This window comes from Lactuca virosa, chromosome 3 (genome assembly GCF_052849685.1).
Source record: "Lactuca virosa cultivar CGN04683 chromosome 3, Lactuca_virosa_CGN04683_v6, whole genome shotgun sequence".
Classification (NCBI taxonomy): domain Eukaryota; kingdom Viridiplantae; phylum Streptophyta; class Magnoliopsida; order Asterales; family Asteraceae; genus Lactuca; species Lactuca virosa.
The window spans coordinates 341,661,743-341,683,358 of record NC_136428.1 but is presented as its reverse complement, the minus strand read 5'-3'; the positions used below and the strand labels follow the sequence as shown (position 1 = coordinate 341,683,358).

At 39.9% G+C, this 21,616-nt stretch overlaps 1 protein-coding gene across 1 annotated transcript; it reads right to left on the bottom strand.

Annotated features, from left to right (window-relative positions):
- Positions 1 to 17,864: 17,864 nt before the first annotated feature.
- CR4 (crinkly4) lies at positions 17,865 to 21,343 on the bottom strand. The gene is made up of 2 exons (XM_079086705.1): positions 21,198 to 21,343; positions 17,865 to 21,050 (listed from the first exon to the last, which is right to left on the bottom strand). Exon 2 carries the CDS (start codon positions 20,872 to 20,874, stop codon positions 18,019 to 18,021), a length of 2,856 nt encoding a protein of 951 aa, XP_078942831.1. The 5' UTR covers positions 20,875 to 21,050; positions 21,198 to 21,343; the 3' UTR covers positions 17,865 to 18,018.
- Between the last annotated feature and the right edge of the window lie 273 nt (positions 21,344 to 21,616).

The following is a 21,616-nucleotide window of genomic DNA, read 5'->3' as shown; positions in this document are numbered from 1 at the left end:
ACTATACTCGGCAACATACGATCACTAACATCACAATACTCATTCAAACTCGAGGGATCTCACACACTACAAGTTCCCTGGGTTCATCTCAGCCTTCCTTGATTCGAGTACAGATCCTCTGCTTTCAGTAGTACGGGCCCATACTACCTTCCACATCTATCCGTACTTTCCTCAAGTACTGCCTCGACTCCACCAAGTCCCTTCTACTACTACTGCTGATCTCATGCTAATCTCATCCTAGGCTTGCCCTAGGGTAATCACCAACCCACTCTCCGCCATCAGCTGCATAAGAAGTCCCTGCTTTCTTCCCCTAACTAGCTCGCGAATACTATTACATAATACTCAGACTAGATAATTCTTCGAATGAGAGATCCTACCCTACAACGGTTGGACTCAAACAAGAGCTGCGAAATAGAGCTAGACCTAACCTTCTAAAATTATTTAGTCCTTGCAATATGTAACATAACATATTCGTTTACTAGTTAGTGAAAGACAACTAGAACTCCTAAAAGCACAAAGCAAGCAACATTCGAGCATTGTGTACACATAATCAAGCATATACTACTCTGGCTATCTGTAACGCCCGGGTTTCGGGGCTAAGCATTTTTAGACATTGTAATAGTCTAGGTCAACTATTGTAGCTCTTTTGATGTAATAAAAATGAAATATTTGAGTATTTTGTGAATTATGTGAATTTATGTGCTTATTATTTAATTATAAATGTATAATTAATAAAGAATAAAAATAAGCGTCAAAATGAAATGTTAGATAAACCCGATATCTATGAAGGATGTGGTAGTGGTCGTGACGAGGTTTCCGAATATATAAAGAATGCCAAAATCCGAGTTATAACGAAGAAGTTATGACCCGACGAAGTTTCACGACGGAACCGACACGATACCGGGAAGCGTAAATAATGAATTTACGATAAAGCGAGTTTTAGCCTTAGCGATCTAAACGAAAGTCGTAGAGTTCGTTAAACCGAAAGCGTGCATAAAAAGAACGCCCAAATCTGACTTCGTATGAGGAAGTTATGATTTTTCTAAGTTTCAGCTTAGCGGTATACAGCCCGAATACTCGATTTGAGATCGAGCGGTTTTTAGCCGACACAACCTAAATGAGAATTGAAGATCTCGTTAATAGTAATGCAACGGTAAAAAGACAGACGAAATCGGACGTCGGATGAAGAAGTTATGAATTTTTAACGGACTAATCCTGTCCCGGCCTGTTAAAAATATAACTGTTAAAATAAATTCAAAATTAGCCGACGGAGTCTAAACGAAAGTTGTAGATTACGTTCCCGCCTACGCGTGGATATAAAGAACGTCGAAAACGGAGTTCATATGAAGAAGATATGAATTTCCAAAGTTTTTAAAATAATTAATATTTATTTTTAATTATCTATTTATTATTCGACCGGAGGAATCTACTTTACACCGGAGAAAAGGAAAAGGAGCCGACAACTAATCGAGTACTGCTAGGTGACGTATGCAGTGACGCCGTGTACGCCCAGCGTACTTTGAGATTACGCCCAGCGTACTGAGTACGCCCAGCGTACTTGAAGTTACGCCCAGCGTAATCGGGGTTTCCAGCGACTATAAATAGAAACCGAAGTTCAGCCATTTTCCTTACCAATATTCATTCCTTCTCTCTAAATTTTGCCTTGGTTTGCGTGCCAATAATATCCCGAAGCCCCGATATTATTCCCGAGCCCCGAAGCAAGTTTTGAAGCCCCGAGGATCCCGAGAAGTGCAACTCTCGAGCCGAAGCTCTGCTCGCGAGAAGCTCGTTTTTTTGTGAAGATCTTCCAGGACTACCGACGAATACTACTTCTACAAGTCGTAGTGCTGTCCGGTTATCTTCTGAACAAGTGAGTGTGTAGTTACTTTCTTCTAACGCATATTATGAAGTATTTATTATAAAATATGTGTGATGTGTATATTTGGTTGTTATATGTGTGAATGTATATTCACTTTCTTCTATCTCATATATGATATATTATCTATGAAATATGTGTTATATGTGTGTGTCTTATCTGTTATGTGGAATATATATTAAATGAACATGCTTTACAGGTTTTAAAACTATGCATAAAAATATATATTTTTATCTACTAATATGTTGGGTAGAACATGGGTAGATAGTTGATGTGTGATAAACAGATGAGAGGCCTCGATGTTGTTGTTGATCTAGTCATCTAGCGGAGTATGGATGACGACCACGGACTCTTCTAGGCAGTCCAGTGGAACACTAGCAGGCTCATAACCTGTAGGTGTTGTGAACGACATGTTCACCGGTGTACTCTACTCCCCCACATGGTTGCCTTTAGGACATCTATTGTTGAGGAAACCCCTTAGCAGTAATGTTCGTCCCGATGAACTTTCCTAGATTAGGTCCCTTTAGATAGATGTTATTTTAGGGACGTAAAGTGAGGATAACGGGAATGGGTAATCGGGTTATTGTTGGTCGGTAAAAATTAAATATAATTATTTATTGCGGGTTGAAAACCCTATATGCTCACCAGGCTCCCAAGCCTGACCCACTCAGTTTATTTGTATTACAGAAAGTGGCGCAAGGGCATAAGATGGATGAATCATCAAGTTGTTTTGTTTATGAGCCTTTATATGAATTCAACTGTTGTATTGCTTGTAATATTTGTTTATGCTTTTGGTCTGTTTATCGGAACATGACATCCCGAATATTGTTATAAAATGATTATGCATCTTTGATAAAATGCTTTGATAAACTTTATTTTATCATATTTTGTTTTGGGACAAATTCCGCAACTCTTTTGAATAAAAGAAAAAAAAAGATTTACTCTGAAAATATTTTTAAAAGCATAAATAAAACCGGTCTTTTCTGGCCGAGATTTTGGGGATGTCACAGTTGGTATCAGAGCATTAGTTTAAGCGAACTAGGAATTTGTAGGATTTCTAGACTTAAACGTAGAATGCTAAGCGATGATTGTGAGGTGTGAGCACTAGCTTATTTTAGGAATTGTGCCTAAAATGCTTTTATGTGCTAAATGATTTATGCCTTATATGCTGTTATTTGTTCGGATCTATGGTCTGTTGCCGACCGGATCTGGAAACCTTATGTGTTTAGGATTCTAAACGTACGACTACGATATTAGAACTAACATGTAACCGTTTCGGAGAGATAAGGATGATTTAAACGTCTATCCTGAATAAAGATCTAAATTCACCTTATTCGAGGTATAGATTAAAATGGCAAGAACCCGCAGTGGAGCTGGAAACGCAAACGAAAACAGGAATCGACCACCTGTAATTGAGCAAATACCTGTTGTAGCTGCAGCACCTGAGCCAGTAACGATGGCTGGTGTACAATTGATGATTCAGGCGATGTTGGATAATCAGATGGAAGAAACTAGACGTCTGCTTCGACAAAATCGTGAAGAACTTTCAATCCAAGTTGAAGAGCCCGAAGTGAATGGAGGGCCATCGGAAGGTGGAAACTTCAGTGGTACTGTTGGTCAAGCCAACCCACTAATAGTTAAGCAAAACCACCAGGATGGAGGAAATGACGGACGTGGATGCAAATACAAAGATTTCATGGCATCCAAGCCACCGAGTCTATCTGGAAGCCCGACGCCGGTGCAAATTATGGATTGGATCTCCGAAATGGAGACAATGTTTGAAAGTTATGAATGCAGCAACAGGCAGAAGACCGCTCTTGCTATCCCATTGTTGAAATCTGGCGTGTTGAGTTGGTGGAAGCTGTTAGCTGACTCTATGCCCAAGGGAGAAGCGAGTAAAATGTCTTGGGAAGATTTTGTGGAGCAACTGAAACTGCAATACTGCTCAGAGCAGGACCTACTGGAAATCAATAACGAGTTTCAGAATTTGAAGAAGGGAAAGATGAGCGTTGCTGAATACGCTGCAAGTTTCACGGAGAAAATGAAGCTTATCCCATACCTAGTTCCAACAGAACTCTCAAAGGTCAATAAGTTGCCTTTGGACTACCAGCGGACTATGGTCCAATGGTTAAGCAAGCAACCACGTTGAAAGCCGCCATCTGGGCTGCCAGAAATGTTGAGACCCAGATCAGGGAGAAAGGTCTGGAAAGGTCAGAGGTTGGTGAGAAGAGGAAGTTTGACGGACCCTCGGGGTCCAGCAAAAAGGGTAAATTCTCAAAGTCTAGTTCGAAAGGAGGTGGAGGAGGCGAAGTGAAGTGGTGTGACAAGTGCAAGAAGAAGCACTCTGGGAAGTGCGACGGAGGGGTCACTTGTTTCAAATGTGGGAAGCCTGGGCACTATGCCAATGAATGCACATTCACTAAGAAGGTCTGTTATGAGTGCAACGAGGAGGGGCACATTTCGAGGGACTGCCCAAAGAAGAAGGAAGCAGGAAGACCCAACATTCCACCAAAGCCGAAGGCTAGAGCCTTCCAGATGACACTGGAAGCTGCTAAGGAAGAAGCTGATGTCGCTTCAGGTACCTTTCTCGTAAACAAATTGTCTGCCCAAATTTTATTTGATTCTGGAGCCAACTACTCCTTTATTTCGCATGAATATGGTAGAAAGCTAGCTTTGCCTGTCGATAGACTAGATAATGCCTTATTAGTCGAAGTTGCTAGTGGCAAGTTTGTACCTGTTAACCATCATATGAAAAACATCTTAATTGATTTGAACGGGAATAAGTTTCACGAGGAATTATTGCCTATCGAACTTAACGGTTTCGACATCGTGTTGGGAATGGATTGGCTTAGCACCAATGATGCGGAAATACTGTGCAAAAAGAAGATTGTAAAAGTAAACCCGCCTGGGAAAGAGTCGTTTATGGTGTATGGGGACAAACGCAGGGTAAATTCTGGAATCATTTCTCTAATGAAAGCCAGAAAATGTTTGACCAAGGGATGTACATCATATTTAGCATTCGTGATCGATGCTAAGAAGGAAAAGAAGGTGATACAGAGCATTCCTGTCGTGTGTGATTATCCGGAAGTATTTCCCGAAGATCTTCCCGGATTACCGCCTGATCGACAAGTAGAATTCCGTATTGACTTGTTACCAGGAACGACACCAATAGCAAAAGCACCTTACCGATTAGCACCGACGGAGATGAAGGAACTGATGATGCAACTTCAAGAGTTATTGGACAAAGGTTTCATTAGACCTAGTTCATCACCCTGGGGAGCTCCGGTGTTATTCGTGAAAAAGAAAGATGGAAGTATGAGAATGTGTATTGATTACAGAGAGCTGAACAAGGCAACAATAAAGAATAGATATCCGTTGCCAAGGATTGATGACCTGTTCGATCAACTGCAAGGTTCAAGTTATTTCTCAAAGATCGATCTTAGGTCAGGATATCATCAACTGAACGTGAGAGATCAGGATATTGAGAAGACTGCGTTCAGAACGAGATATGGACACTACGAGTTCTTGGTTATGTCGTTTGGACTAACTAATGCTCCAGCAGCATTCATGGATCTGATGAACAGGGTTTGTAAACCATTCCTCGATAAATCCGTGATAGTGTTCATAGATGACATTCTCATCTACTCGAAAAGCCAAGAAGAGCATGGTAGACACTTGCGGGAAGTGTTAGAAGTCTTGAAAAAGGAGAAGCTGTATGCTAAATTCTCCAAATGTGATTTTTGGATTCGAGAAGTCCAATTCTTGGGTCACGTGGTCAACCAAGAAGGGATAATGGTCGATCCAGCAAAGATTGAAGCAGTAATGAAGTGGGAACAACCAAAAAGTCCCACGGAGATCCGAAGCTTTTTGGGATTAGCCGGATATTACCGAAGGTTTATCCAAGGATTTTCTTCAATCGCTAGTCCATTAACAGCGTTAACCCACAAAGGAGCTACCTATGCTTGGAGTGATAAGCATAAAGAAGCATTCGAGAAGCTAAAGAAGAAACTATGCGAGGCACCGATACTTTCTCTACCCAATGGAGTTGAAGACTTCGCTGTTTATAGTGATGCGTCTGGTGTTGGGTTGGGTTGTGTTTTGACCCAAAGAGAAAAGGTGATCGCATATGCGTCTCGACAGTTGAAGGAACATGAAAAGAACTACCCGACTCATGACTTGGAGTTGGCGGCGGTAGTTTTCGCTCTAAAAATATGGAGGCATTACCTCTATGGCACGAAGTGCAAACTTTTCACCGATCATAAGAGTCTCCAATATCTCTTTAATCAGAAAGAATTGAACATGAGGCAACGACGCTGGCTAGAATTACTCAAGGACTATGACTGTGAGATACTTTACCACCCCGGTAAAGCAAACGTTGTCGCTGATGCTCTCAGTCGAAAAGTCAACCTTGAAAGAAAAAGGCCAAGAGCGTTGAGAATAGAATTTGTCTCGACCATTGTGGAAAGTATCAGGGAAGCTCAAGAAGAAGCTTCAGAGAAGAGTGACCGAAAAGAAGAACGTTTGGGAAAAACATTACTGTTTGGTACAAACAGTCAAGGACTAAAGGTATTCCAAGATCGGATTTGGGTACCTAAGACTGGAGGAATAAGAGATCTTCTGATGGAAGAAGCTCACAAGACCATGTACTCGATTCATCCCGGTAGCACTAAAATGTATAGGGACCTAAAACCCTACTACTGGTGGCCGACGATGAAGCTCGACGTTGCGAAATATGTGGCCGAGTGTGTAACTTGTGCAAGAGTTAAGGCACAACATCAGAAACCATATGGGAGTTTAGAACCCTTACCTGTACCCATGGGTAAATGGGAAGACATCACCATGGATTTTGTGACTAAACTACCCAGGACGAAGAACGGTCACGACATGATTTGGGTGGTCGTGGATCGTTTCACAAAGAGTGCACACTTCATAGCTGCCAATGAAAGGTGGTCTATGGATAAGCTTGCAAATGCTTACGTGAAGGAAATTGTAAGACTTCACGGTGTTCCTCTAACAATTGTATCGGATCGTGATAGTCGTTTCACGTCAAGGTTTTGGAGAAGTCTACAAGAGGAATTGGGTACGAAGTTATGTCTGAGTACAGCTTACCATCCGCAGACTGATGGTCAGAGTGAAAGAACGATTCAAACGCTTGAAGATATGTTGAGAGCATGTACCCTCGAGTTCCAAGGTAACTGGGATGAGCACTTACCTTTGGTAGAATTTTCCTACAACAACAGTTTCCACTCGAGCATCAAGATAGCACCTTATCAAGCTTTGTATGGACAAAAGTGTCGTACGCCTTCTTGTTGGCTTGAGGCTGGCGAAAAGCAGTTTATGGGCCCCGAGATAGTCCATGAGACTGCTGAGAAGCTGAAGGTGATCAGGGAAAGGATGTTAGCAGCTCAGGATCGTCAGAAGAGCTATGCTGACAAGAAAAGACGACCGATGACCTTCGAAGTTGGGGATTCCGTTTTGCTTAAAGTCTCACCGTGGAAAGGACTTATACGATTCGGGAAACGAGGAAAGCTGAGTCCAAGGTTTATTGGACCGTTCAGAGTTCTTCAGAAGATTGGGAACCAAGCTTACAAGCTGGAATTGCCCGAAGAACTCGATGGTATTCATAACACCTTCCATGTATGTTATCTGAGGAAATTCACGGGAGAAGTTCCCGACATAATTCCGATCTCGGAGTTAAGAATGGATGAGAATAAGAGGCTAATCGAAGAGCCCGAGGCAATTGTTGACCGTAAGATTAAGAAGTTACGACGCAAGATGGTCGACTTAGTGCTAGTCCGATGGAAACATTCGAATGGGCCGAATCTCACTTGGGAAACAGAGGATGACATGATGAGTCGCTATCCGCATCTGTTTGCTGACGCATGATTCCGGGACGGAATCATCCTAAGGGGGAGAGAATTGTAACGCCCGGGTTTCGGGGCTAAGCATTTTTAGACGATATAATAGTCTAGGTCAACTATTGTAACTCTTTTGATGTAATAAAAATGAAATATTTGAGTATTTTGTGAATTATGTGAATTTATGTGCTTATTATTTAATTATAAATGTATAATTAATAAAGAATAAAAATAAGCGTCAAAATGAAATGTTAGATAAACCCGATATCTATGAAGGATGTGGTAGTGGTCGTGACGAGGTTTCCGAATATATAAAGAATGCCAAAATCCGAGTTATAACGAAGAAGTTATGACCCGACGAAGTTTCACGACGGAACCGACACGATACCGGGAAGCGTAAATAATGAATTTACGATAAAGCGAGTTTTAGCCTTAGCGATCTAAACGAAAGTCGTAGAGTTCGTTAAACCGAAAGCGTGCATAAAAAGAACGCCCAAATCTGACTTCGTATGAGGAAGTTATGATTTTTCTAAGTTTCAGCTTAGCGGTATACAGCCCGAATACTCGATTTGAGATCGAGCGGTTTTTAGCCGACACAACCTAAACGAGAATTGAAGATCTCGTTAATAGTAATGCAATGGTAAAAAGACAGACGAAATCGGACGTCGGATGAAGAAGTTATGAATTTTTAACGGACTAATCCTGTCCCGGCCTGTTAAAAATATAACTGTTAAAATAAATTCAAAATTAGCCGACGGAGTCTAAACGAAAGTTGTAGATTACGTTCCCGCCTACGTGTGGATATAAAGAACGTCGAAAACGGAGTTCATATGAAGAAGATATGAATTTCCAAAGTTTTTAAAATAATTAATATTTATTTTTAATTATCTATTTATTATTCGACCGGAGGAATCTACTTTACACCGGAGAAAAGGAAAAGGAGCCGACAACTAATCGAGTACTGCTAGGTGACGTATGCAGTGACGCCGTGTACGCCCAGCGTACTTTGAGATTACGCCCAACGTACTTGAAGTTACGCCCAGCGTAATCGGGGTTTCCAGCGACTATAAATAGAAACCGAAGTTCAGCCATTTTCCTTACCAATATTCATTCCTTCTCTCTAAATTTTGCCTTGGTTTGCGTGCCAATAATATCCCGAAGCCCCGATATTATTCCCGAGCCCCGAAGCAAGTTTTGAAGCCCCGAGGATCCCGAGAAGTGCAACTCTCGAGCCGAAGCTCTGCTCGCGAGAAGCTCGTTTTTTTGTGAAGATCTTCCAGGACTACCGACGAATACTACTTCTACAAGTCGTAGTGCTGTCCGGTTATCTTCTGAACAAGTGAGTGTGTAGTTACTTTCTTCTAACGCATATTATGAAGTATTTATTATAAAATATGTGTGATGTGTATATTTGGTTGTTATATGTGTGAACGTATATTCACTTTCTTCTATCTCATATATGATATATTATCTATGAAATATGTGTTATATGTGTGTGCCTTATCTGTTATGTGGAATATATATTAAATGAACATGCTTTACAGGTTTTAAAACTATGCATAAAAATATATATTTTTATCTACTAATATGTTGGGTAGAACATGGGTAGATAGTTGATGTGTGATAAACAGATGAGAGGCCTCGATGTTGTTGTTGATCTAGTCATCTAGCGGAGTATGGATGACGACCACGGACTCTTCTAGGCAGTCCAGTGGAACACTAGCAGGCTCATAACCTGTAGGTGTTGTGAACGACGTGTTCACCGGTGTACTCTACTCCCCCACATGGTTGCCTTTAGGACATCTATTGTTGAGGAAACCCCTTAGCAGTAATGTCCGTCCCGATGAACTTTCCTAGATTAGGTCCCTTTAGATAGATGTTATTTTAGGGACGTAAAGTGAGGATAACGGGAATGGGTAATCGGGTTATTGTTGGTCGGTAAAAATTAAATATAATTATTTATTGCGGGTTGAAAACCCTATATGCTCACCAGGCTCCCAAGCCTGACCCACTCAGTTTATTTGTATTACAGGAAGTGGCGCAAGGGCATAAGATGGATGAATCATCAAGTTGTTTTGTTTATGAGCCTTTATATGAATTCAACTGTTGTATTGCTTGTAATATTTGTTTATGCTTTTGGTCTGTTTATCGGAACATGATATCCCGAATATTGTTATAAAATGATTATGCATCTTTGATAAAATGCTTTGATAAACTTTATTTTATCATATTTTGTTTTGGGACAAATTCCGCAACTCTTTTGAATAAAAGAAAAAAAAAGATTTACTCTGAAAATATTTTTAAAAGCATAAATAAAACCGGTCTTTTCTGGCCGAGATTTTGGGGATGTCACACTATCATACTGAGTAATCTGTACTAGCATGCAGTTCTCAATAAGCTGGTACACATATAACAGGCACATAAGGCATCCTCCCTAGATCCTTATCCCTAAACTAGCATGCAGTTCTCATAAAGTTGATACACATATAATACGCACATAAGGCATCCTTCATAGATCCTTAGTCCTAATCTAGCATGCAATTCTCATAAAGCTGATACTCATATCATAACATAAACTTGTATCTCAGAATAATATAACAACTGTCATGTATATCAGAGTATAAACATCCCAGGCTGAACAAATGGTGTGTGCACTGCAATCGTCCCGAGCTCCTCTTTTGAAAACTGAGTACCTGAAACCAAAACTGAAAATTGTAAGCACGAAGCTTAGTGAGTCTCCCCAAACTACCACATACCATACAATAACATATAAAGCACATACTGGGCCTTGCCCACTGCATCGGACCGAAGTCCGGAACTGACTAGGGCCTTGCCTACTGCATCAGACCGAAATCCGGAACTAACTAGGGCCTCGCCCACTGCATCGGACCGAAGTTCGGAAACTACATCGGACCGAAGTCCGGAACTAACCAGGGCCTTGCCCTCTGCATCGGACCGAGGTCCAGAAACTGCATCGGACCGAAGTCCGGACCTAACCAGGGCCTTGCCCTCTGCATCGGACCGAAGTCCGGAACTGACTGAACATAGCATAACATAATCATAACTACTAGCATAAACACATATACTGCATACTACATCAGACCGAAGTCCAGAACACATAACACAAGGACATGCTTGAATCACAAAGACATCAAACACACTGAACTACTGCATCGGACCGAAGTCCGGAACTACTGCTAACTAAACGGGCCGGCATTGTGGCCGTAGACCCGTTCCTACTAGAAGGAAAACTCACCTCACACTGCTGAAGTCTCGTAGACACAATCCCACACTGCTGAAGTCCCACAGACTCAGCCCCAGCTGCTGGATGACAGATTCCCGAACTGTCAACACCAAAATAACACCCAATTACTAATTGGGGTCTAACATATAACTATAAATGCATACTTTGGATAATTACTATATTACCCCTAGCTTGGCTTACCCAAGCCCAAGGCCCAATCCATAGGCCCAAAGTCAACTAGGGATCAAAGCCCAACATATGGCCCAATTTTCCAAATTGGGCCCACACCTCTACATGGACTTCCCTTAAGGCCCAATTGATCAGTCCAGTCCAACATGTCTCATTCTAGGGGCCCAATATCAATACAACCATCTAGGCCCCAACTATGGCCCAATTTTCCAAATTGGGCCCAATCCTTTATATGAGCCTTATCCTAAAGCCCAACTAATTACTCTAGTCCATTTGCTTGTTCTTGGATGGCCCAACACAAAGCCCAAGTGAAAATAGGGTTTCACATAAAATGATGATTAGGGTTAAGTGTTTCTTACTTAACCCATTAAGGACTTAATCCATTAAGTCATTTACTCTACTAGATAAATGATATGGAGGAATTTGGCTTAATACACAATCCAATCTCAATAGCCCAAAAGTGGGTCCAATAAGTCCAAGGCCCAACTACTCACAATTAGGGTTTTCTAAACCCTAATTAGGGTTTTCACCCAAACATGGCCCAATAGGCCCAATAGGCCCAAAACTAATCCTTAAGCCCATTATGGTTTTGCTAGGTCCATTAGGGTTTTGCTAGTGGGGCACCACCCACTACGACCTCGGGTAGTGGTGGCCAATGGCGGCTCACGGCGGCGGCCACCACCTTACGGTGGTGGTTATTATTATTTTTATTAATTGATACTAATTACAATTACAAGGTTTTTATCCAAAAATAATACACACACTCACTCATCACACACACTAATTAATCTAATACACACACACACAGCCACCCTAGTGGCGGCCGGCGGTGGCTCGTAGCAGCAGCCACCACCTCACGGTGGTGGTGGTGGCCCTTTTCTCAACTTTTCCGACCAAGCATGGCACACCCAACACACGCTAACAAAAAAAATACCCTTCTATGCTCGAGAAACGGACCCAAAACTCCCACCTACGGTAGTCGGAGGCGGCATAATGGTTTTTGGGTTGGCAGCCACCACCTCTCGGTGGTGGCGGCGACTTCTTTACGGATCCCCGACAAGCAGCAACTCTCCCCGACACCTCTCTGCTCGAAATCGTGATGCAACTGCCCCCGGTCACCCGCTGCCACGACGGCTAATGGAGCGATAAGGCGGCTAACTGCTGTTGGACGGAGCAGCGACCGGAGGTTGAAGAAGAAAGAAACATGGAAAGGCTGCTCAGCAGCGACACTGTAGCGACAGCAACTCTAACGGCCGGAGATGGCGCTCGGTGGTCGGGGAGGTAATGAAACAGTGGCGGATGGAACTGTGGGAGGAGGTGACTCCTCATCTTCGTCCGCAGTGACTAATCGTGGCCCATATCGACGACGGAACAGGATCGTTGGCGGCTTCCCTGGGCGGTGGCGACGTTGGCTGGAAGTAGTGGTCGTTTGGTAGCCATGGGTGACCGGAGAAGGACCAAACGGATGATGGCGGCTAAGGCAAAAGTTAGGGTTAGGGTTCTCATATAGCTTATATACCCGTGACTATTATAACTTATTTCCATAATGACCATTTTGGTCCCTCCTTCTCATTCTTCTTTCAAACTAAGTCCTTGATTTACCCTTTCTACCCTCACTCCTGAAATCCTTTACAAATAAACTCCCGGATTTACCAATTAGCCCCTTCCTTCTTAAATACTCACAAAACTAATCTGGAACTTACACTTTTAACCCCCAACCTCCAAAATTCTTCACAATTTAATCCAGGAATTACATTTGTTAATTTATTTAAATAAACGGGGCGTTACACGGAAGGGTTTTTCTGGGCTATAAGGAAGGAGATAAGAGGCAGGACTTTTCAAAACTCTAACACATATGACGTAACCGCTAGAGGATGAGTGGTCACATCGTCGAAATCAAAGCGCCAAGAAAACGAGGCTTCGACGCGTGTAGAGGCAGTTAAGTCCAGAACATCATTGCTAGCTAGCAAACGCTATAGCTACTGGACTAGGGGACTTAATAATGCACCCCCTCCCAGCGTGGCCCAAGAGTAGAGCCCATGGGCTGGAGGACCCTTCAGCTGGCTTGGCTAGGCACAGCATGGCCACAACAACAGGCCTCCCCCCCCCACCCCCAGGCGCTCCCTCATGGTGGGACGTCCGCACGAAAGGTCCAGCCCCGCCAAGGACACCTTCCATTACACGACAAGCATAACGGTTCCAGGCGACAAGGAGTATGCTTAGAGCATTATCGCCTGAACCAATCATTGGCCACGACACAACGAGGGACACGATTAACCAATCAGGACGACAGATCCTGTCATAACTGCAGTCCTTGTCTCTCGTGCGGACCAACGAGGATCCTCGGTATAAAAGGACCTATACCATGCTTTGAGAGGTAAGCTATCTCTCCCGACTCTCACCAATCTCCATCATATATCCCTCACTAACTTGACCGTCAAAGCATTTTCCCGAGACCTCCTCGCGAACAACGGCTGACGACCTTGTTTGTTGTGACCTTGCAGGTTCCCTCTGGCGTAGGAGCACATCCTTTGAGTAGGTGGTCGGAGCCAAGGTCGTATCAATAAGTATAGCAACGCCCTTGATGAGTGTGCTATGTTTTCAATGAAGAGTGTTCATTTTGAGGATTTAACAAGCATTTCAAAGATGGCTACTATGGAACCCTAGAATTGGTGGGTTAACTTTGGTGCTCATACTCCTTTTCTCCATACTTTGGCGTTTAGATTACTTAGACAACCTAGTTCTTCTTCTTGTGTTGAGCGTAATTGGAGTACTTATGCATTTATTCACTTGCTTAAGAGGAACAAGTTGACTACAAGTCATGCTCAAGACTTGGTTTACATCCACAATAATCTCCGACTTTTGTCAAGGAATCTGAATGATGATGTAAAGATGTGGGATGTAGGTGGAGATGCTTTTGATTCAATGGAAGATGTAGGGTTTTTGGAGGTTGCATATCTCTCATTAGATGAATCGGATTTTGAAAATGATTTGATTATTGATAATTATTTACCTTTGAAAGATTTAGTATTTTTTGAGTTTACACTTTACATCAATATATACCTATTTTGGAATTTCTTTAATCTATATATATATATATATATATATATATATATATATATATATATATATATATATATATATACATATATGTTTTTTTATATTTTTATACTTCCGTATCTCTGCCGTATCCATATCTTGAATTTTTGAGTTTTGTCGTTTCCCATTTTCCGTTCCGTATCTGTTTCTGGTTGTCATATCCGTTTCCGTGCAACTTAGTGTTTTGCAGGTTGTTCGTGTGATGGGCTAGGCGGGGACTGTACGCACGCATTGAAGATTATGGTTTTCGTTGTTTTGTGAATTAAAATCGGATAACTCTATGGTTTCAAATCAAATGGATGTCACTTATTGATTTATGTAAAAGGGTTTTAATTGGTTAAACTTATTTTAAATGAAAATTTTATTATAGAATTTGGGGCTGTTACAATTTATCTAAAAAAAGATAGTTGGTGTTGTGATATTGGAAATGAAGGATCTTTTACTGTGAGCAAGGTAGTAAAAATCGTTCGGCGGTAGCTCGGCGGTCGACTGGGGTCAAACAATTTATCAGTTTGATGGGGATCAATCAAAGATTAATCGGGGACCCTAAATTAGTAATAAACTATTTTAAAACTTAATATATCTTAAGAAAATTAGTATTTGAAAATTTAAAATTTTTTAATTTTGAAATATTTGGTATAATATTTAAATATTTAAAATTTTAAAATTTTATAAATTTTTGTGTAATATTTGAAATTTTGAAAATTTGAATTTTAAATTTTTTTTCCCGTCTAGCCCAAATTTGACCGATATTAACCAATTTCCGTCAAACACCCGTAATCGTAAGCAGTTGCAGATCGCCAAACAGATTGCCTGAATATTCAAAATAACAAAATATTATTAGAAGTTAGAGCCGTGAAAAGTTATTATTATATAGGACCTAACGAAGATGACCTAAATATTAAAAATAACAAAATGTTTGCATTAGAACATCTAGTTCAACGGTATCGAGTGTTGCCCTCATTCCTTAAAATTGAGGGTACAAATCCTGTCGTAAACATAGATTTAAGGAGTAGTTTAGAACATCTCCATCGATTCTTGCATTCATTTTTCAAATTTTGTGTGCTAGCCACATTGGATGTTTAACTTTCAATTTGATAAAGGCTTGCGAAATGTCAATCCATAATATAGGACTTTTGAATTTAATTTCTTTATTTTGCATTAGATTTAATCAAATATTTTATTATTATTTTATTTGTTATATTAAGCTATTATTATATAAATATTTAATTAGTTAATTTATTCAACTTTTCATTTATAACACAAATGAAGTTAAAGTTTTCAGCATCAAGTTTGAGTGCAATCTCTCTTTTACAAGGTTAGTTTAATTTTAACCTTATTTTTTTAATCCATTTGTTTATGTAATTTTGTTAAATTTGTGAACCATTGAACTTTTAGAGTGGTTACACTTAGTTTTGTGAGAATATTCAATCACAGTAGTATGTATATAAGTAGTTTATGTAATTTTATAAAATTTGATTGAATTTTGAATTTTGGCTAAAATATATTATGATTCTTTAGAATTGATTTGACTAGGAAATTTTGTAGATTTTTTATCTTTAAAAGTCTTTTAATCTAAGTTATGTGATAATATAAACAAAATATGTGTTAGAACATTTTTATGATTATTTAAATTGCAGGGTAAACTACATCACCATCTTTATGAGTCTTTTTTCATTAAATTGAAATGGAAAATATATCATTTGACCCGATCCAAAACAAAAAAGCTGTGTTTGATTTTTTGTGCCCCAACTTATCCAAACTCTTGATCCGTCACTGCATGTCATAATTACAACCGGATTATCTTTGCATTTTAAAAAATGGTTTTCTTGACGCAAATTTGATCGTTTTATGGATTTAGACTATAAAAAACAGATAGTTTGTTGACTCGTAATGACATTAATCATTATAAATATAAAATAAAAAATTACAAAATAAAAAGTAAGAAAATATCATAATAATGGGTTATTGGTTTTTAATTTTTTATACAATGGAGTTAGTTGTAAAACCCAATCACACAACAAATAAAACCATGAAAACCATCTATGTAAGGAAATTCTAACTTGTACTGAAGTTATGATTTTTTTTAACCACATGTAATCTATAATTTTGTATTTTTTTTATGTTTCTCTAGAAACAATATTTTGGATTTTATTGTTTGACATAAACTGAAAAAATATCTTTAGTATTCCATTGTTTTAAAACCAGGTTGACCTGGCAGTTGGATCATAAACCAATGAGGAGACTAGGTCAATTAAGAGTGTGTTTTTGTCTATTTATGAACCAAGAAGTTTTACCATAAAATTGGCTAAAATGTTGATCCGATTCGTTATAAAAACCCAGTTTAAACTTAATAAAAACATAATTTCCCGACATTATATATTATATATAATGTTTATCTTCTATTATTTTCAACAAAATTACACAGATACATAACTTTTATTTTCAAAAAAATTGTGAAACAAAATACCGCATGATTTTGACTTAATATTTGATTGTTTTTTTATTTTATTTTCATTCAATATTTTATATGCCCTACATTGAACCCACTAATCTTGCCCCTTGAAACATAAATATTTTCATGTTAAATAAAAGAGTAAATTACACGAATGGTTCCTATGGTTTGGGGTAATTTGAACGTTTGGTCTCTAATTTATTTTTTTAACTCGGAAGGTCCATGTTGTTTGTTTTTTTATTGCGCGCTTGGTCCCTGTCTTACCTAAAAGACTATTTTGCCCTTGATTTTTTAATTTATTTAAATAAACACACCCACAACCTCATTTCTATCTCACCTCACCTTACCTTACATATCTCACCTTATTTAAATAAATTAAAAAATCAAGGGCAAAATAGTCTTTTTAGGTAAGACAGGTACCAAGCGCGCAACAAAAACAAACTATAGGGACCTTCCGAGTTAAAAAATTAAGTTATGGACCAAACGTCCAAATTACCCCAAACCATAAAGACCATTCGTGTAATTTACTCTAAATAAAAACGATATCAAATGTAAGTATTTTATTTAGTAAATAATAGATTTGAAAGATTAAGCGGAGCCAAGGTATTCTCTCAAAAGTTTTTTACCTTTTTACTAATACTTTTACTTATTTCTTTGTCTGTTGAAGAAAACCAAAATATTCACTTATATTTGAAAGATTTTTAATATGAAGTGAAAGTTCATTAGAAAATACTAAAATAGTCAAATAGATCATTACATATTGCAACTATAAAATAATCACTTGTATTCAATTGACTCGTTGATTAAACCGGTTGACCCGTAACCCATTTGTAACAACGGGTTAACTAAAGACCCGGTTTTAAATCTTTGGAGTGCTCCAGTATTTTGAAAAATCAAGTGAATGAATATCGAATATAAATTATTCATAATTAATGTGAAAAATGTTAAAACGTATTTAGATCAACATTTTCAATGATAATACCTCCAAGTAATTAAATTTCAGATATTTATAAAAGCTTTGTTTTTTGAAAAATCTGATCGATTTTGAAAAATAAAATAAAAAAACTAATTTACGAGGGAAAACTCTTTTGAACATAAACCAAACATGTCTGAGTTCTATAATGCCATCAAATAGCCGTTCCAAAAAAAAAAATTGTAATCAAATAGATCGAATTTCGTCAGATTCAGCAAACCAAATATACAATCATCAAAGCTTCGAACAATATGATCTGTTCAATACAACGAAATTGAACCAAAATCTTAAAAATTTCACAGATTTCCACCATTAACGGACTAATCAAAAGTTATGCTGTAAGAACACATGTTCTTGAGGTGAAGCAGGCCCAATCTCTTCTTCCAAACTCCTCAACCCATCACCCAAACCCAAATGTTTATTCTCCGCCACCTTCGGATCCACCACGTCCGCCTCTGAAACCGACGACTTCCGCCGCTGAGACGACGCCACACTCGGAAACGTAATCCACGATGGAGCTCTGAACTCGATCCGTTGATCCTCCGTCTCCGCCGCCACGTCACCTTCGAGTTCCGATCGGTTTGACGATCGTTGAGATGATTTCTTATGCATCCGACTGCTTCCTAAAACAACTTCTGTAGGTAAAATCGGTTGGTCGTTGCTCGGACTTCCCATCAACATCGCTAAAGCTCGTTCTAACGCAGTTGTCACTTTATCCATCGACGGGCGTTCTTTCCCTCTCATTCGCACGCATTTGCACGCGACATTCGCGATTCTTTTCAGTGCTTCCGGATCCGACGGCGGCGTTAGGGCGGGGTCGAGAATCGCGTGGATCTCGCCGGATTTTATCAAGGGCACTGCCCATTCGACGATGTTTCCTTCTTCAAATTGCATATCGATTGCTTTCCGGCCACTGAGGATTTCAAGAAGCAAAACGCCGAAGCTGTAAACGTCTGATTTTGTAGTGAGATAATGAAGTCGGTAGTATTCTGGGTCTAGGTACCCAAGGGTTCCGGCGGGTAGCTCAGCCAATGGCGAACTACTGTTCGCCGGACCTAACAACGAAAGTCCAAAATCTGCAACTCGAGCGTTATGTTCTTCGTCGATTAAGATGTTTGATGATTTGATATCCCGGTGAATCACCGGTGGACATGCGTATCCGTGCAAATACTCGATTCCACGAGCAGCTTGAACAGCAATCGTAACTCGTTTCACCCAATCCAACTGTGATTTCAACACCTTTGGGTTTCCATGGAGGTGTTGATGCAATGATCCATTAGCCATGAACTCGTAAACTAATAACCTCTGTTCACCTTCTTCACAGTATCCAAGAAGATTAAGCAAATGGGCGTGGTTTAATCTGGATAACAAATCAAGTTCGTTATGAAACTCCATTGAATTCTTCTTCATATCAGGTGATAAAATCGCTCGTTTCACAGCAACAACGAGTCCATCTTTCAAAATTCCTTTGAAAACACAAGAGAAACTCCCTTTTCCAACCTGTGATTCTTCCATAAACCCACCGGTGGCTTTTTCCAGTTCATCATAACTAAAAACCCGAGCTCGTCTGATCTTCAACTCTTCCAAATCCGGCTGAATCTTTCCTCCATCTTTCTGAAACCCATTTTTTACCATTTTAACTCCTTTCATTGAGCAATTACAGTTTCTTAACTTGTAACGAACGTAAAAGATAGCAGTCAATGTTACAACAATCACTAACAAAACCCCAAAAACAATCTCCCCAACAATCACCGGCAACTGTAGGGACCAAAATCTTTCAGTTTTCTTATCGGAATATGAACAATTCGAAGAACACTCTACTGAAGTACAATTCAAGCAGTTATACTCGCAAATTCTGTCCCCATCTTTTGTGCATTCGGATTTTTTATACATTTCAGAAGGGCATTCATGGCTACAAGGTAAACAGATTTTTGATCCGGGAGACGGACACGGTGAACTACTGTTGTTATACTCGTAAAACCCGCTTTCACAATTCATCCGACAGACCGCCGGAGAAACCGCTAGCGGCAAATACGCCGGAAAACCCACGCCCCAACACACCGGAGAAAACGATTTATCCGCCACAACACCGCAAGAAAAGTAATCCCCGGCCGCGATTTCGTAGACCGAAACCCCCTTCGGGGGTTCCGTGCTCATCGCAACCCGAAAACCCCAACAAACCACCGTACGGTTATAACTGATAATCCCACACGCGTGAAACCGTCCTCCAACCACCGTAAGCATTGCGTCTGGTGGGGTCAAGTCAACACTGACTTGACCTTGACTCGCCAATTCCCCTTTTGGAATTGACGGGATAGGGTCTGGGTGGTGTGGGGTCAAGTCAAAGTTGACTTGACCCCGACCCTGTCCAGCCAATTCGACTGCGATTTCCTGTTGGGTCTCCCAACTTGTCCCCCAACAAGAAACATTTGATTCAATCGCTTCGATTATCCCACAAACATGATACCCACCTGCTGATATCTTCTTAAACCGAACGTTCCTCGGGACACGGCTAATTACCCCACTACTTGTCTCATCCCCCCAACAAAACGCGGTCCGGTTCTCTGAAAACAACCCACAGTTAAACTCAGACCCAGCTGAAATTGATTGAACCGGTCCATCAAAGACATGACTTTTTGTCATGTTATAACCCCAACAGTCGACAATCGAAATATTTCTTCGATTGCCTGTTAAGGGTTTCCGGAGACCACATAAATGATGGTCTCCGGCGCTGAGTTCAACAAACTCAGCGAACTTATCCATGGGTTTAGGAACACCCATGGCTATGAAATCACTCACCCCCCAACAGAAAGGTTGGTTGGTGTTTGTCAAAAGCCCACAAACAAACCCGTTGCCCGCTGTTAAACCTGCGAACCGTGTGAGCAAAGGGATTGAACCGGTGAGAGCCAGGTTCGAACCGTAACATGTCACCAGGTGTGAACCGTCTGATTTTAAACCACAAAAGGCTGAACCATATTCGCCGTATGATATAGCAATGGACGACATTGAGCCAAGTCCTATAACTAAGCTGTTTAAATCCGATGCAACCACCATGAACAGTAGGGTTTGTAGCGTTAAATCGTCAAGAAAACATCTCAAAACCCTCATTTTCTTCACTTGACAAGCAAAAGTCAAACTAAAACTATGATCAATTGTGAATTCCCTCCAAAAGTTAAACATAAATTATCATAAAATCCACGAAAACCACTCCAAATCCTTATATCTTGAGTCGATAAACAAAATCGAACATATATTACCATCAAATTCCACCAGAAAACGCATTCGAACCCCAACAATTCATCAATTCATCAGATCTTACGTCAATCAACCAACAAAAGTCAAACAACACCACATTCCTTTTTAGAAATCACGAAACGCAAACAAGAAAATTATTACCCAGAAAACCCCACATCGATATAATAAGAAAAGCTCAAACTTTAATCAGAAATAATAACTAAAAAGGGTATCGGATTGATATGATAGGAAGAGAGTCGAAAGCTTACCGGAAACCCAAATAACCGGTGGTTCCGGTTGTTGAATCTTGGTTTCGTGGGTGGCGATGGTGGTGGTAATGAATGTTTGGAGGTGGTAAAGCAGTGTGTAGTTCAAAAGAGAGAGGGTGTGTAGGTGAAAGCATTAAATGTTGAGAGTTAATGCAAAATTGATCTTTTCATGCCTGGATTTCTGCACACATGTCCATTGCTTTGGTCCTTGAATAACGTTCGTTTTTTGGATTATAACATTTAAACACATACTTTACTAGTAATATTTCTTGACAAATAAGTTTTATTAATAAATAATAAAGAAATTGACCTATGGTCTCGAATTAATGTTATTAATGTTATTCTAAATGACAAAAGTTTGTATCATTAACCTTTTTCATACCTTTTTCATATAACATGATAGAGGACCATACCGATGA